This window comes from Sminthopsis crassicaudata, chromosome 5 (genome assembly GCF_048593235.1).
Source record: "Sminthopsis crassicaudata isolate SCR6 chromosome 5, ASM4859323v1, whole genome shotgun sequence".
Classification (NCBI taxonomy): Eukaryota; Metazoa; Chordata; class Mammalia; order Dasyuromorphia; family Dasyuridae; genus Sminthopsis; species Sminthopsis crassicaudata.
This window is the reverse complement of record NC_133621.1, coordinates 239932816-239949348: the sequence shown is the minus strand read 5'-3', so window position 1 is coordinate 239949348 and position 16533 is coordinate 239932816. Positions and strand designations below refer to the sequence as shown.

The window sequence follows — 16533 nt, the reverse complement described above, 5'->3', positions numbered from 1 at the left end:
TCCTGACTTAGTTTCTCTAATTATCCTAACTCAGTCCTGCTTCAGTTTCCCTGCCTCTTAGTTCTGCAAAACTTACCCCTGCCTCTTTATCAGAATACTTGATAAGATCTTATGTTCCAGAATAGCAGAATGCCTCTCCCATCCCAAGCTATGGGAATCTCTTATCAAGATGCTGTCTCCACTGATTATGTCATCTCTCTAGAGACCTACTCCAATATTGCTCTTGCCTCTATTTCAGTCTTCCTGATTTACTGTTCATGAGGAAACACAAATCCCCACATTCTAACAGCAAGGTGGGACAGCTCAATTTCCCAGGACTTTATTGACGCTATCTGGAGCTCTACGCTCAAGCCAAGCATTGCTCATTGAGACATCATGGCACAGGTCTGGCGAAACAGAGACAAAAATTAAAAGTTTTTGATGTATCTCTCCCTCTCCCTTTCTCTCTCTCTCTATCTCTCTCTCAGGGACACCTAAAGGGAATGAAGGCTATAGAGTTGGGGTCCGGTTACTGCTTCTCAATAAACTCCACTGAACAGATTAACTAATCTATCTTCACCCACCTTGACAGAGCTTTGCTGCTGTTAGGACACACCCAGCAAAGCTAGTCCCTTTGAAACAAACAAGGTTGGGAAAGAGCAATAATCAAACAGCCTGGGTTTCTGTGAATGCCATCCATACTTCAGTAGGATTTATTTTTAAAGTTCAACTGCTAACTTCTTGAATTCTCTTATGTGGAATTAGACATTCTGTATATGATTGTCTTTGCATTGGGTATTTTAAAAACAAACTGATTTGTATGAATAATGTTCACTTATGAAACATCTACTTAGATATGAGCTTATTGGGACAAATTCCTTACTGTTATCAATATCAATATAAGGTTATGATAAATATTTCTTTAGAATTTATATTCTTGCATTTTTTCCTTATATAACTGATTTTAAGATCAGAGTATAGTCAATAATAAATAATGCAATTCAATTATGTCATACCTTGCTGTTTCCAGCCTGATTATATGCAATCATTGTATCCTAAATGCTTGGGCAAATAAGTATTTAGCCTGGTCATCTTTCTGCTACTGGACAACTAAAAGATATCTACAAGACCAAAACTGATTTCTAACACCTGTTAGTTTCCCTTTATCTCGTTAACCTAAGACTCTCAGTTCTTTTCTCAGGGCAACTCCTGCTTCCAGACACTCAGAAAGAAGCAGAGGTGCTCTTTTAATGCAAATCTCTTCTAGACTTAAGTCTTAGAAGACCCCAGTCTCTGTCCTCAATTAGAGCAGGAAGAACTGCCATCTCACCACCACAGCAAACATCACAAGGGTTGGCCTGGCCCCGCAGTGTCCTGCTCCCTGGTAGGAATTTGAGGTCTGGCCCTATTTCCCTTTTATCTCAGGACATCCCGAACACCTCAGCGGCCGGTAAGCTGGGTAGGCTATGCTGATACTGTGCACCCTCTCTGACTCCTTTCACCCCTCCCCCATAAAAAGTGAGGAAACTAGGAAGGAAAAGATTCAGGACCTTTGCTTATTGAATAACCAACTCTCTTTAAGAAAAACAGCACAGTTCTTCCAACATTTCCAAGACCTTAAACTGCATTCTTATCTTGATCTGCAACCCTTATAACTTGAGGATATACTCATCCTTAGACCCTGCCTTACAAAAGAGCAGTGGCTTATTAAATCTACTAGATATTAAGGTCTCTTGCCTCCTGAGTCCACACCCTTTAATCCCAACCCCAGGAGAAATTAGCTTTCCTGGAAATTAAGGATGAAAGAGCTAGGCTACAAATAATCTTTTCTCTCAGCATTTTCTCCTATTTCTCTTTGATAATTGGATGGGCCATCAGACAAGCAGCCCACAGAAGGGACCTGATGCATTTCTTGCTAAAGGCCCCATTCTCCTGAATGTCACCATCTCCACCCTGGATGACACCCCACTTTTAATCTGTTCCCTAGATCTGTTTCCTCTAGGTTTCATACTTTGGATTCTCAGCTGGCCTTCAGACTGGAGAACATTGACTGGGGACAACTGACTGGGACACCCCCTCGATGCCCTGTTGCCATCCCCCACACCTCACGCCTCACCCCCTGGCATGGAACCCCAAATCTCTACGACCCTTGTCAGCTTGAAGCAGTTAAGAGGAGATTGATACCCCTTTTCCCACATGCATCTGGAGGTGATGGTTTGAGGGGGGAACAAGACAAGGGGACCCCACTACTCTGAAGATCTTTGGAGAAAATCTTCAACCTTGCCTTAAATGAAGGACACTGCCCCAAATTTTTTTTTCTTAAATGAATGTAAGTCTCAACTGTATAAGGGGGGAAATGATGAGGGTTGGGGTCTCTTTAAGATTACTTTCTGATTTCCCAACCCCCATGGCTGAATATCCGGACCCAGCCCCCATGGGATCTGAGCTGGCTTGGGTTTTCTCAACCACCCACAAACAGTTTCTTCCTTATCTGAAAAGCCCACCAAGAACTTGGAATCGCCCACAATCTCCTTCTAGGTATAAAAGAGCCAAGTCGGAGCTTTCTCTTTGCAGGAGCCCTTCCCCCCAACACATGGTATCCTTCTGGCCATGTAAGGGTTCCTGCCCGCCCGCCCAGTGGCCACCTCTGGCCCTGGTGCCTTTCTAACTGAGCTTAGCTTCCAAATTCCTACAATAAACCTTTTATTTATCAATCTAGGTTTTCGGGCCTGATTCATTTACAGGGGATACTGTGCCTCATGGAATCTTTACACCGACAAACGGGGTTCCCTCTTTCCTTTCTCTCATCATTATCATCCAACTAAAGGCAACCAAAAAGAAATGTGGAATAGAATCCATAAAAAAAGTTTATTAGAAATTCCTAATACATACAATCAATAATTGAAAGAAAACTTTCACTAAAAGTTTGGGGAACTTTTTTTTAACCAAAAAAGTTAAATACAACAAATCCAAGCAAATAAAGAAAAAAATAAACTATCCAATGGAATCTTGAAGAAACACCATCTTGACTAGACTGCAAAGCCTTTGACTCCTTTTGTACTCTTCATTTATAAATGTATTTTAAACAATATATATACTCCATCCAAGCAAAATAATAATTATTTGATACCTCTTTTTTTCTTTCATATATACATGGAAAACTACTCCCTATTTAACACATGCCACCAACACAATGATGCTAACAATAATTTATACTAAAAGAAACCATCTTTCAGGAAGACAATTTAAGCCTGCTCTTGTGCTATCTAGCAACAAATACATTATCATCACTCTTGAATAAAATCCAGTCAGGCTTTCAAGTTAAAGAAGGAATTATACTAAAACATCATATTAATTACTTTAAGGGATGACCTCAAGTTATGTAGTTCTACTGAAAAAAAAATAAACATTAAACAGCTACTTCATCTCATGAAATATTTTTCAACAACATCAAAATGTCATTTGGATTCAATAAGTATAAAATTCTAGAGTTGCTTCAAGGAAGAACAAAGACTGAAGGCTTTGAGCTTGAATTCAGTAGTTGAAATAAACCAGGAAATGAAGGTGATAATTACAAAGACTTTGGTCTTTTTCGGGCAAGTCACAAGAACATTAAAAAAAAAAAAAAAAAAAAGATTAGGCTATTTAAGAAACTGACCATTTTCCTGAAGTCAAAGCTTAACAGGAAGGACACATTTAGAGCAATTAACACCTATATAATAGCAGCATTAACATATACTTTAAGCATATTAAAATGTATGAAATGGATCTGTTATTGTTCAGTCATTCGCAGGTTGAGCTTTCCAAATTTACAGGCATACTGAATGTGCAGCATACTTTAACAACATCTTCTTTTAGCATTTTAAATAGCCTAGTGGAGTTCCATCACTTCCATTAGTTTTATTGTTAGCAATGGCCAAAGGCTACTTGACTTCATTCTCCATGATGTCTGGGCTCTAAATCTCAATCATAACATCATGGTTATTGGTTATGTTAAGAGCTTTCTTGAATAGGAAAATTAATTTAGAAAGTATTAAAAAAAACAAAAAAACAAAAAACAAAACCTTATACATTGTTAGAGCAATGAGCACTTCCTCCAAATGGAGGAAATGGATTGAAAGATGTTCTCAACATGTGTGATTAAAAAAAAAAAAGTTAAAAAGTAAAAGAAAATCTTTTGAAACAGACCTCACTTTAAAAGCAATTCTAAAGGCTAACTAACAATAAGAGTAAACCTTTAGGTTTGTCAAATGCAATCAAAAGTGGCTTACCTCCAGGCAGAGCCTATGAAATTGCTAAAAACCATGAATGTAATCAAAAGTCCTTCCATATATAAGGTCCCCATCAATTCAGACAATATGTCAAAAAAAAGAGGTATCAAACAAATGCTGTCATGCAGATTTTTTTACTAGTGATTTCAGAGTCTATAAAAAGGTTTTCCTCAAGGAGACCATATTTAGTGATCAATTTAGATTTTCTAATAAAGTGCCAAAAACTGTGCAACTTTAGATTACAAATAGTATCCATTAAAGACATGGTGTAACTGGAATTATATAACAGAAGTTTGTAAATATAAACCCTAAATATTCTTCAAAATTCAACAAACTCTGCTGGGAAGTGAAATACCATAACAGAGCTGTTCTCTTCCCACAATGCCTTACAATTATGTTGATGCATACAAAAATTAAGAAGAATAATTTTAATAAATATTAGCATATTCAATACTCATAATCTCCAAAATATGTGGAATAAAAAAACCTTCAAAATATAAAAAATATAAAATTACACAGGAAAAAAAATACCAGATCTATAATGTCTCCACTATCTGGCTGCTACTAAGTTGTACCAACATGTTTTCAATGAGTCTTTAATTCAATTATAAAAGGCAATGTTTTTATTTGTTCTACACAATAGTCTATAAAATGAATTGATAAAATGAATAGCAGAATGGTGACTCTTCTATTTCTATCTGAATCCCATCAAAAAGATAAAAACAAAGTGAAATAAACAATTTTGGATAGTTACTATACCTTTGGGAAAAAAGGTAGAAAATCTGAGAGAATGACAACTTAACTGCAATGGCACAAGGAATCAATGTAAAGCACTTAGAGAAGACCAACAGAACTTCATGTCTGAGGACAATGACCGTTGACTGCCTTTAGAGAAAGTCTGTTAGAGGCTTGATAATTAATTGTCCTTAATGAATATATTCTGTGAAGAATGATTGAACAAATTCTACTATGAGTGAAACTGAGTTAACTACACTCTAAAGAGTATTTATTTGTTGGCCTGTAGGTCCAGTGTTTTGCAGGGATTAGCAGCTGATGATGGATGAAATTAATACTGATGAATAGCTAAAGAATTCTTAGGTAACAGGTGAGTTAAGCTATTATCTCTATTGCAGTCATGTATAATTTAAATATTCTTTTATGATTTTGAAGAATTACAAATTAGTTCCAGAAACAAAAACTGCTCTACATGCTAAGGATCTTAAAGAACAAAATTAAAATTAGACAGTGGACTTAGTCAAAATGTTTATCATTTGCCATGGTTTTTTCTATTCTCTCATAATCAAGTACTACAAACCACTGTGCAATCCTGATACCCAAATATCAAAATACTGAACAAAAACTTCATCCATTTCTATCAAAAGTCCAATTTTCAAATCAATTATATTTTTACAGGTCACCTGTCTTCCTTATTATGGTTTATACTGGAATTAGAATCTCTCAGTAAAACAACAATTTACAGGAAAATAGTACACTATTCTGTGGTCTAATAATTAGAACAAGGAGCTATACTGATCCTTGGCCCGAGCTGTTATTAACAAAATTTAATCCTTTTATCTTAATTTACCTAACATGGTAATATCACATGGGATGACACCACAGAATTAGTGGAAATATTTTAAAATATCTATAATATTCCTCAGTTTTTGATAGAAACATATATTCAAGATATAAAAGCCATAGTTTTATTATTTTCTAAGGTGAGTTTTCATTTGTTTACTGTTAGCAAACACAAATAAGAAATTTCCTTCAGTTTCTGCTAATAAAAAAATAAGTAAGTAGAGACCTTTTAACCAGTTAAAGACTATTTGAAAAAATGCTAACATTTATTATGACACTGGTTCCTTACTGATTAAATTTTTACAAAAGATCTTGAATCTTTCACAGATATAAAAAGGATATGGACAGTAAAATGAAGCACAGGAAATTCCTGGATTTGGAATGGTCACTGTAAATTACTTACAAAGATCTGTTTTTATCCTCTATTATGATCCAAAACCAACTACGTATACCCTAAAACATTACTCTATCAACAATTTTAGTGAAAGTTTTTATAAGATATGAAAATTCAATTCATATGTAGGATTTTTTTAAGAAGAAAAGAACTACAATTAAGTAATTATCTGTACCTTTTTTCTCCTCAAAAATCAAATTAGCGCAGACTGAAAATTTGTTTTTTTCATCTTTAATTCAATGCCAATTTTTAAAAAAATTGACATATTTAAATTAGCTTCATCATAGCAAAAAGTGTCAAGAATCCACCTAATTCCTAATTCCAAAACAGATTCCAAAATTTTTTTCTGTAAATGTGCTTGAGGACATCCATCAACATTCACTTTTTAACAGCAGTATATAAGTAGAACAAGTTATTTTACTTCACTGAATCTCACTTTTCTTCATTCATAAAATGAAGGAATTACACTAGAGTGTCTTCTGATTCTAAATTTCTGTGATTCTAGAATATATATTCAATGGATCAAAGAGTCAACCTTTAAATAAATTTAAAACATTTAAGGATTTTTGCACAAATAAAATTTTACTTATAAATGTTGAAAAGATTAACTTGATGAAAAACAGTTTGGAAGAAATATTTTACTTTATGCTCTAAAACAGCAACCTCAGAAAAGCCATTCCAACAGGAATATTTAAGCTACTTTAATTAATTATTTAAATGCAAGTCTTAGAAAACTTTCTTCCTTATATTTGGGATTGCTTATTTTTCTTAAAAATAGAAGTCAGTGTTGTACTATAGGTAATTTAAAAGAAAATGAATCAATGCTATTTAAAATTAAGACAAAGCATACTGAAAACAATTATGGTATCCTTGCTTCTTTGAAATATGTGCCTAGACTGTTCCTCTTAGCACTACTTTCAGATGTTGAATCCTCTCTTTATTCCAAACCAGTCTGATGCAGTTTGCCAAGCAACACAAATCTATAGAAGACTTAGATCTGTGAATTTTCCTAAATGATTGCTTCCTTTTCTCCCAACTCTTCCTACTCTTTCCTATATACTTGACTTTCGCTATCTTACTTTATTCTTTTTATTTTTATTACCTGTTCTCCTTAACTTCCTCATGCTGTCTTCTGCCTTTATTCTTTTCTATACAAAAAATATTTTGAAAGGAAAAAGCCTGCCTTTTTTGCTCCTGGAAGCAGGAATCAAAGTATTCCTAGCATTGATTTACTTACAAAGTAGTACTAATAAACAGGAAATCAGAATAAACCAACTGACATTTTCATGCAGGACACTTTTTGTTTGTTTCGAACAATATAACATCTAGATAAGCAAATAGCTTTGGAAGGAGGCATAGATTAAAAAAAAATATATATATATATATATATAAATTATATATTATATATTAGGGGCAGCTAGGTGGCTCAGTGGATAGAGCACCAGCCCTGAATTCAGGAGGACCCGAGTTCAAGTCTGGTCTCAGACACTTACTTCCTAGCTGTGTGACCCTGGGCAAGTCACTTAACCCCAGCCTGGGGGGGGGGGAGAGAATTGCTCTTTCCAAAACTAACGACAATATGTTTCTCCTCTTCAAAAACAATAAACTTTAAATGAAAGAATGGAGTCAAAAATCAATACTTTTCTAAATTTTCAGTTCTTGCTGCTGCAAGAGTAGGTTTTTGAAACTGCCACACAAGATTTTTCATTATACCCTTTACAAGAGGTTTAAATATACCAATACCAAAACAACATCGTTTCTGCAGTCTTTTTCAGGACCGAGGAAAAACCAAATCCTGGAGAAAAAAAGTAAGTATGATAAAATAAACAAAAGGTAGTAGCATGCATCTCTTAAGCCAGACTTCTCATTTCATCAAGAAGTAAAACTCCACCTTCAGGAAAACTGGTGTAAGCTTATAATTTACACCAAATATCCCAGGTTATAAAATCAAACTAAAACTCAGATACAATAAATCCCAGACAATTTCCACTTTCCTGCATTCTTTTGCATTGAATTTTTAATAGCTTGATCGCAATGGCTGGAGAGGTTTTGGTGTGTAGCCAAGAGGAAAAGAATTCTTTTCCTGCAAATGCACAATTCATTTGATACCTAGGCAAAACACAAGGTTTTTGCCTTCCTTCTCCTGAAATCCAAATGGGAATCTCAAAAAAGCTCACACATTTTCCCAGCTGTAGAACTGCCCACGAGCCTGAGTAATATAACCAACTTCTTTCAGCAACCCCCTCCAAATCTTACCCCACCCCCACAAAAGTCTCACTTTGCCTCCTACAAAAGGGTAGGTGGAAAAGGAAAGTACAGTGCAACCCCACTAGTCTTCTCCCGTCAATACTCCCCAGAGAAAAGTGAATTTAAAAGAACAGACAGTAGAATACAACTCTACTCCAACTCCCTCAGCTGACCTCTCACGCTATCCGGAAATTGGAAAGTGAAACGTGAGTGGACAGGAGAGTTGGGTAGCTCAAAAAGCCAGCAACTGCTAATCTTCCCCAGAGAGGCAGCAGCGATTAGAGACGGGACTCACTTGAAGGTGAGGATGCAGAGAGGGCGGTAGGACTTATGACTGGTATTTTCGGCCATGCCCTTGCCCCAGAAATCGTTGGCGAATATGCCCCAGCTCAGAGAGGTAGCCGTCTGAACGTCTGGGTTGTTCACAATTGCCCACACGTCATCGTGCACAAACTCGCCCCGCAGAGAGTTTCCATAACACAGACAGCAGACTGTGGTCAGAAGCACCGCAGCCTCCGCCGGCGCCAGGCAGTAGCCCCTCTGGCGCTGGCCCGAGGGAGTCCGATCCCTTCTGCTGCCGCAGCCAACGCCGCCACTGGTAGAGGTTGTCACCACCATCCTGCTGTTGCTGCTACTGCCCTGGTTGCGCCGGAGCTTCTGGCATTCCCCCCTGCCCGGGCTCTGACAGATGGCAGCACCAGCGAGCCCAGAACCAGCATGGTGCGGCGATTTGCTATCGACTCACTCACCCACTACCCGGGACCCGCGCTTGGCCGCTGCCTAGGCAAGTTAGTCCAGCTGCAAATAAACAGCAGCCCTCCCTCCTCCTTCAGTAGTCTCCACCTCCTCCGCCCCACTGCGCATGCACTGCTTGCCTGCGCAACCCTTCCACCTTTCCAAAATCTAGACGTTGCGTTTTCTCCCAGGCTCACAGATTTTGCGATCCAGTGGGCCCTCATTAAGTGTAAGCTGCCCGATAGACTGAAGAGTTGGCTGGCATGCAGACGGAGATATCTACTCACCTGTATAGCCACCCCACCTCCTAGCCTTGTATAAATGAAAAACTGACTGGTTTTCTTGACTGGTCTTCCATCCCACTGACCTTAGTCTTCACTCCAAGAGGAAAAAATTAGGTACCGGAGATCTTGATGTGCTATTCGTGAAATCGCATCTAGACATCAACTTCCTGGCGCTGGTCATTTTTAACACTATCGAATACCACCACCACTACCCCAAAGGTAGAGGAAGAAAAGGACTATTTTGGACTGGGCATTGAATTTAGTTCTCTTTATTTTGGTTTTGAGCCAAATTCTTGATAAAGTCGAATAGAGGGAAAGAAAGGGGGGAGGAGAGGAAAAGAGAAAAATCACCTTGTCTATCATATCTGATTAGTAACCTTAAATAGGTAGAGAATCTAGTTTCAAAGACAAAGATCTGATATGTAAGGACAGTGTGACAACCTTTTTCTTGCTCTAAGCAACTTCAACACTATAAATTGCAAGTTGCAGAAGAGGTTACCACAAGTATTGATAGAGAAAGTCTCCTCATTTGGGTACTTTGTATCAGTGAAATCTCAGATCCAGCCTATTATTCCCAGGGCTTTAGACATTTGAATTATTACTACTAAGTCAATATGCAAAAACTCTCTAAGGTTTCCAGGCTTTGATTCTTAAGCTCCCAATCAATCCCCCCTCCCCCAAAAAAAGATAAACTTCAGTTGATCCATGATCTTACAGTAAATATGAGAGTAAAGCAAGATGCTCAGTTCCCACACTATAATTCTATATAGTTTTGGAAATGCTAACAATAGCAATAAGACAAGAGAAAGAAATGAAAAGAATATAGATAAAATAGATGAAAACTTCCTTTATTTGCTATGGTATACTTGGAAATTCTTAGGAAATCAGCAAAAAATAAAATGAGAAAGTGGCTGCCTACAAAATAAACTCAATATTGATACTTCATCTCAGGATACAGATCTCAATCCATCAATATTTGAGGCCTCCACTGGAATTGGAATCAGGAATGTGTAAATTCAAGTTCTCCTATGTTCAAATATGTTTAGGTATTAGCTCTGTGATCTTGAACAAGTCATTTAACAAAACTGCTTTGGTTTCCTCATATTTAAAATGGAAAATAATACCATAAAAGAGTTGGGAGGACAAAATGAAATATTTTAAAAGCATTATATTAAGGTTTCTGAATTAATGTTAATTAACAACAGCATTTCATCCTGATTATATTTTGTTGGTGCATAGTAGTAGGGTATGGGCTAGCTCCCTGGAGAGCCTCAGGATCAGCCAGTCAGGATAAATTAAAGTCCTTGGTCTTTAGGGGGAGAAAGTAAAAGAGGCAGGCAAACAGAATCCTGGATTCCGGAGTTGGGAGTCACCAAGTTCTCCCCTCTTAATTCAGCCACCATGTGCCTCTCAGGCCCCTTTACCTCTGTCCTCTAATCCTCCTTCCCTATCATTATCTTAACACCAAACATTCAGCAAGCACCAATGGTGAAAAGAGCCATTTATCCAAACATATGCTAATAGAGTCATTGTCTCACATCAAATAGGTAATTAGCCTTAAGTGCTAGGTTGTCTGATTCAAGCTTACCTTTTTGGAGTTTCAGCCCTCTACTTAAAGTTTTCATGTTGCTTCTTTCATTAGACTTTCCTTGACTGCAGAGACTCTTTTGCTCTTTTTGTATACAACTAGTACTTAGCACAACTGACATATAGTATTTTAAATAACTCTCCAAATTGGTTTTATTTTATCAAGTTATACAAAGTAATCCTTTGATCATTTGGATAACGTTGTTAGTGTAAATTAGTTTGGATAGTATTGTCATTTTTATCCTATTGACGCAGGGCAGCCAACAGCATTAAATATTTCTCCAGCTATTTAAATTTTTCTTCACTTCTTTAAGGAACACTCTGGATATTGAATTGATTCACGTCTTTTGTATCCTTTGGTAGACTAATGGCCAGATACTTTATCTACTTTGTAGTTATTTATAATGGATTTTATTATGATATAGAAATTAAGTAGGGCCAGCCAGGTGTTGCAGTGGATAGAGCACCAGCCTTGAATTCAGGAGGACCCAAGTTCAAATCTGGTCTCAGACATGTAACACTTCCTAGCTGTGTGACTCTGGACAAGTCATTTAACCCCAGCCTCAGGAAAAAAAGAAAACAAAAAAGAAATTAAGTAGATTATTTTGTAGTCTGCAACTTTGCTGAAACTATTGTCTCAATAGTTATCTTTGCTGATTCCCTAAGAATTTCCAACTATATACATATGTATTTCTTAAATACAGAAAAATTTCATGTTTTAATGTTTTTATTCTTTTCATTTCTTTCTCTTGACTTACTGCTATTACTAGCAATCCTGAAACTATACAGAATAATAGTGAAAGAATTGAGTATCTGATGGGGGTTGAGGTCCCTTTAAGATTTCCTTTCTGATTCCCCAACCCCCAGGGGTGACCTTTGATTCACAAATCCTGATCAAAAAGCGCCCTTTTGAGTATCCGGGCCCAGCTCCCACTGGATCTGAGCTGGCTTGGGTTTTTCAGCCCCCACTCAGGTTTCCCCAAGCCCCCCCCCCAGTTTCTTCCTTATCTGAAAAGCCCTCCAAGAACTTGGGGCACCACCCACAAGCCCCTTTTAGGTATAAAAGAGACAAGCTGGAGCTCTCTATTTGCAGGAACCCTTCCCCCCCAAAACATGGTATCCTTCCGACCATGTAAGGGTTCCTGCCCACCCAGTGACCACCTTTGGCCCTGGTGTCTTTCTACCTTCAACTTTACTTCCAAATAAGCCTTTTTATCAATCTAGGTTTTTGGGCCTGTAAATTCATTTACAGGGGACACTGCGCCTCATGGGACTATCTTACTATCTTTGCACTGACCAAAACGGGGTTCCCCCTTTCCTATCTCTCATCAGTATCCTTGCTTTACTCTCATATTTACAAGTAAACATATATCTAGTATTTCCCCATTGAATATAATGCTTGTTTTAGATTTAGATAAACGATTTGTGCTTTTTAAAAAAGACTCCTCTGTGTCTATACTTCACAGGTGGTGGTTATTCTTTTATAGCAAAATAGATGTTCTTCATTCATCTTTTTTCTTCATATTGAGATACTCAAATAATTTTGAACATTTTTTTTTTTATAATACAATCAAGTATGTTGACTGTTTTTCCTAATGTTCAACCATCCTTGTATCACCCTTGTATAAATGTAACTCGATCATGATGAGTATTATCTCATTTGATCCTCACCCAATCCTAGTGATGAGGAAAAATTGAGGCTCTAAGCCGAGATGGATCAGATCTTTTTCTGGTTGTCTGATTATCTCTTTCTCCTTCCCCAAAGTAACCAAGGGCAGGTCTGGATAAGGAATGAATTCACTATAATGCTGTATCAAAACATATTATTGATAGTAAAGGGATAGATAGGCATTTGGTCTCTAGAAAGGCCAAACTGCCTGGCAAGGGCCGGGATGCCAGAACAAGTTGCCGGAACAAGGCAAGGATAAATCAAATGCGAGTGCTACATTTTTAGAAATTCTTTTTATACATAACCAGGGTCATAAAACAACGTTTGCACAGAGATGTTATCCAAGAGGTTCTGGAGATATTTATAAATAAGAGAGGATTTTCATTTGTGTCTCAAGTTATCTCCTTTAACTTCTTCTAAGACAGGAATTTCCTGCATCATGGGCTATCTCTTTTTGACCTTATCATTAGGAGTTAGATACTATAATTATCTCCATATTTTTGTTGATGAGAAAACTGAGAGCAAGTGATTTATACAATATCACACAACTAGCATCTGTGGTAGTATTTGAATTTAGGTTAAATCCAGTTCTCTGACTGATTCGCTACCATCTTTTCATTATATAAGAATCCTTGTGCTAGGCAGTGCCATCTTATGAGAGGGAAAAACAAGCAGAGTTAGAGTTACATAGGGATTTGGGGAAAGGTACAAGACAAAATCCAGCATTTTTGTTCTGTGTCTATACTACAGCTGTAATGATCTATATGCTATGTTCTTGCCAGGTAGAAAATCATCTAACTTAATTTTCAGTGTATTAAATGTCCTCTGTAGTTGTACTGGCACTTATTTTAAAAATCCTACCTGAAGCTCTTTTGGAAGGAATGTTGTGAGGAAAACAAAAATTAGCAACATTGAAATATATTTAGGAAAAAAAAAAAAAAACTAGCAACCAGCAATTTGTGACAATCTTACAACCTGTAATCTCCAAAAAGCCTTACTATAGAAGTTTTTGTAGTCTGAAGTAAAAAAGTATCATGTCAAGTTTTATTCATTGAGTGACTGCAAACCTGAAAAGGAAGTGAATTGCCTCTTCAGTTAGAAAAGCTCCACAAACAAATAGTTTGTTATTAGTAAGGATAGTGACAACTTAAAAAAACAAAAACAAAAAACAAACAAAAAAAACCTAACAACACATGTATCCCCAGAACAACTTCATTCCCCTTTATCAGCCCCAGATCCTATAGAAAATTTGATAGCTGCTATACTAAAGCATCTCATTTTTCCAAGCACATTTTAAGAATCAGTTACAAATTATTTTACACATTATCTCCACTTGAAACATTAATATCTTCTTTGACAACCTCTACAAGTGGTTATGTAGCCTCTCTACATGATTACAATGAGGCAGCCAATTTCATATGAGGACAAATCTTATTGTCAGGAGGTTTCTCTTTATATTGGACTGAAATCTGGTTCCCTGTAACTTCCACCCATTGTTCCTAGTTCTTCCCCAAGAGAGATTGAGCAGAACGTATTTAATGTTTCTTCCATATGTCAGTCTCTCCTTCAAAAATTTGAAGACTAAGATTATTTTACCCATCTTCTCTTCTCTTAGACCAATCTTCAAATAACAGATTCTGGCTCTTCACAATCCTGGTGGTCTATTGTAGAGGGTCACAGACAGTGGGGAAACTCTGGGTGAGGTATAAGACCCTTCAGTCCAGAGGGAACCTGATAACAATGTCTGGTTCAGCTCCCTATCTCCCCTAAGGGGTTTTAATCTTCCTGAGAAATCAGGGGGTGGTGACAATCTGTGTTGTAATAGAAGCAGAGTGATACCAGGTATTAAGAGTGATATCAGGTGGCAAACTACATACAATAGCAAGTTAAACAACTTATTAAACTTGTGGTTCCACGTGCATAGGCGCATGCCCAATGTTGTTTTGGTTACATAAGGGTATGAAGGTATAAAAGTGGAAAAGAAGTTGAAATAAATGGACTCCATATTTCCACCATCCTCAGGAATCCCACCTCTTTACTTCTCCACTAAGACAAAATATTTTAATCACTCCGGCATGGGGGCTCTAGAAAGCATGGTATGTTTTGTCACCTCGACTTGGGGGCACTAGAAAACAGAACACAAGAGTCTATAAATACTGAATTTTCCCTAAAATAGTCTATCAAGACCATAATAAGGCTCTGACCGCCATTAGTTTGAACCCTGTACTTCTATTTTTGCAGCCTAAATGGCATTACATTTTTGTTGCTGTTGTTAAGCGTTTTTGTTCATTTATATTGCTATATTGCTCTTTCAGTCCTTTAAAAGTCTTAGCTCCTTTTTCACAGGAACTATATAGTCCAGTCATATAATTTCCCCTATCCAGTGTTTATACAATGTCTTTTCTTTTTTAATCTAAATGCAGGTTTTTGCATTAATTTTTATTACATTTTATCTAATTCAACCTCTTTTTTTTTTTTTAGGTTTTTCTGAGAGCATACTGCTCATCATTTCTTTTTTTTTTATTAATTTTTATAATTATAACATTTTCTTTGGCAGTACATATGCATAGGTAATTTTTTTTTTTTACAACATTATCCCTTGTACTCCCTTCTGTTCTGAGTTTTTCCTCTCGTTCCTTCCACCCCCTCCCCTGGATGGCGGGCATTCCCATAAATATTCAATATCTTATAGTATATCCTAGGTACAATATATATGTGCAGAACCGAATTTTGTTGTTGTTGTTGTTGTTGCAAAGGAAGGATTGTATTCACAAGGTAAAAATAATCTGGGAAGAAAAACAAAACAAAACAAAACAACAAAAAAAAAAAAACAATGCTCACAGTTTACACTCATTTCCCAGTGTTCCTTTTCTGGATGTAGCTGATTCTGTCCATCATTGATCAATTGGAATTGGATTAGCTCTTCTCTATGTTGAAGATATCCACTTCCATCAGCTGACTCAATCTCTTGTTCAAACATATTGAAAGTTGTTTAACTTGAGGTTCTATCATCAATATATTAGCTATTCTGTCTAGCTTTGTGTCATCTGCAAATTTGAAAGGCTTATCATTTATGCCTTCAAACACATCGTTGATAAAAAATACTGAATAGAAAAAGGTTAAGACAGAATTCTATGGTACTGTATTAGTGTCTTTCTTCTAGGTTGTGAAAGGGGGAGATGTTAGGTTCTTACTAAGTGCTAAGTCGGTACTTAACAATTCTCTAGTTCCGACCTTTGGGGGGGGTTTTACCCCTTTGAACTTCTGGGGAGGAGCTTGCATGCTTAGGATATGTCTTGCATGCAAGTTCATTGGTTGAAGTATTTTTTCCCAGAAGCCCCTGAGGTATTCCACTCCCATTCTCTGGGAGGATAAAAGAAGCAACATTGAACAAGGAGAAGAAGTCTCTACTCTAGGTCAGAGCTGGCGGCCAAGAGATTGAGTTGAGACAGCAGATCTCCTCCCAGAGAGCGATCGGCAGTCTCTGGAGACAACAGCACGTTACATATTGGTGTCCACAACGCTGGGCAAGGACTTTTGCTTATCCTGACAAGGACTTATTCTGAACCCTTCAGAGGAGCTAGACCAGACCTTCACACCTAACACACATGCCTACAGAGGAAAGTATTTGTGGATTTATTTCCTATCTTTCTAACATTTTCCCCAGAGTCTAAGAATGTGAACTAAAATAATATGTACTTGGCAAGGGCATCCACTGTATTCTTCTAAAAAATGGTGAATAGATAAGTTGCTTATTGTGAAGCAGGGGTTGTGGCCCCTTTAAGAAAC

General features: G+C 37.1%; 1 protein-coding gene across 6 annotated transcripts in view; it reads right to left on the bottom strand.

Moving 5' to 3' along the window:
• The window catches only part of TMTC1 (transmembrane O-mannosyltransferase targeting cadherins 1), a 318149-nt gene extending 307897 nt beyond the window's left edge, over window positions 1–10252 (bottom strand). For 2 of the 6 annotated variants that reach the window (XM_074270645.1, XM_074270646.1), the window contains exon 1: window positions 8765–10136. In XM_074270645.1, the coding sequence (XP_074126746.1) occupies window positions 8765–9087 (323 nt within the window). In that variant the 5' untranslated portion in view covers window positions 9088–10136. Of the gene's footprint in view, window positions 1–8764 lie in introns of all 6 variants that reach the window. The other 4 variants (XM_074270648.1, XM_074270644.1, XM_074270643.1 and 1 more) reach the window with 4 other exon arrangements.
• Between the last annotated feature and the right edge of the window lie 6281 nt (window positions 10253–16533).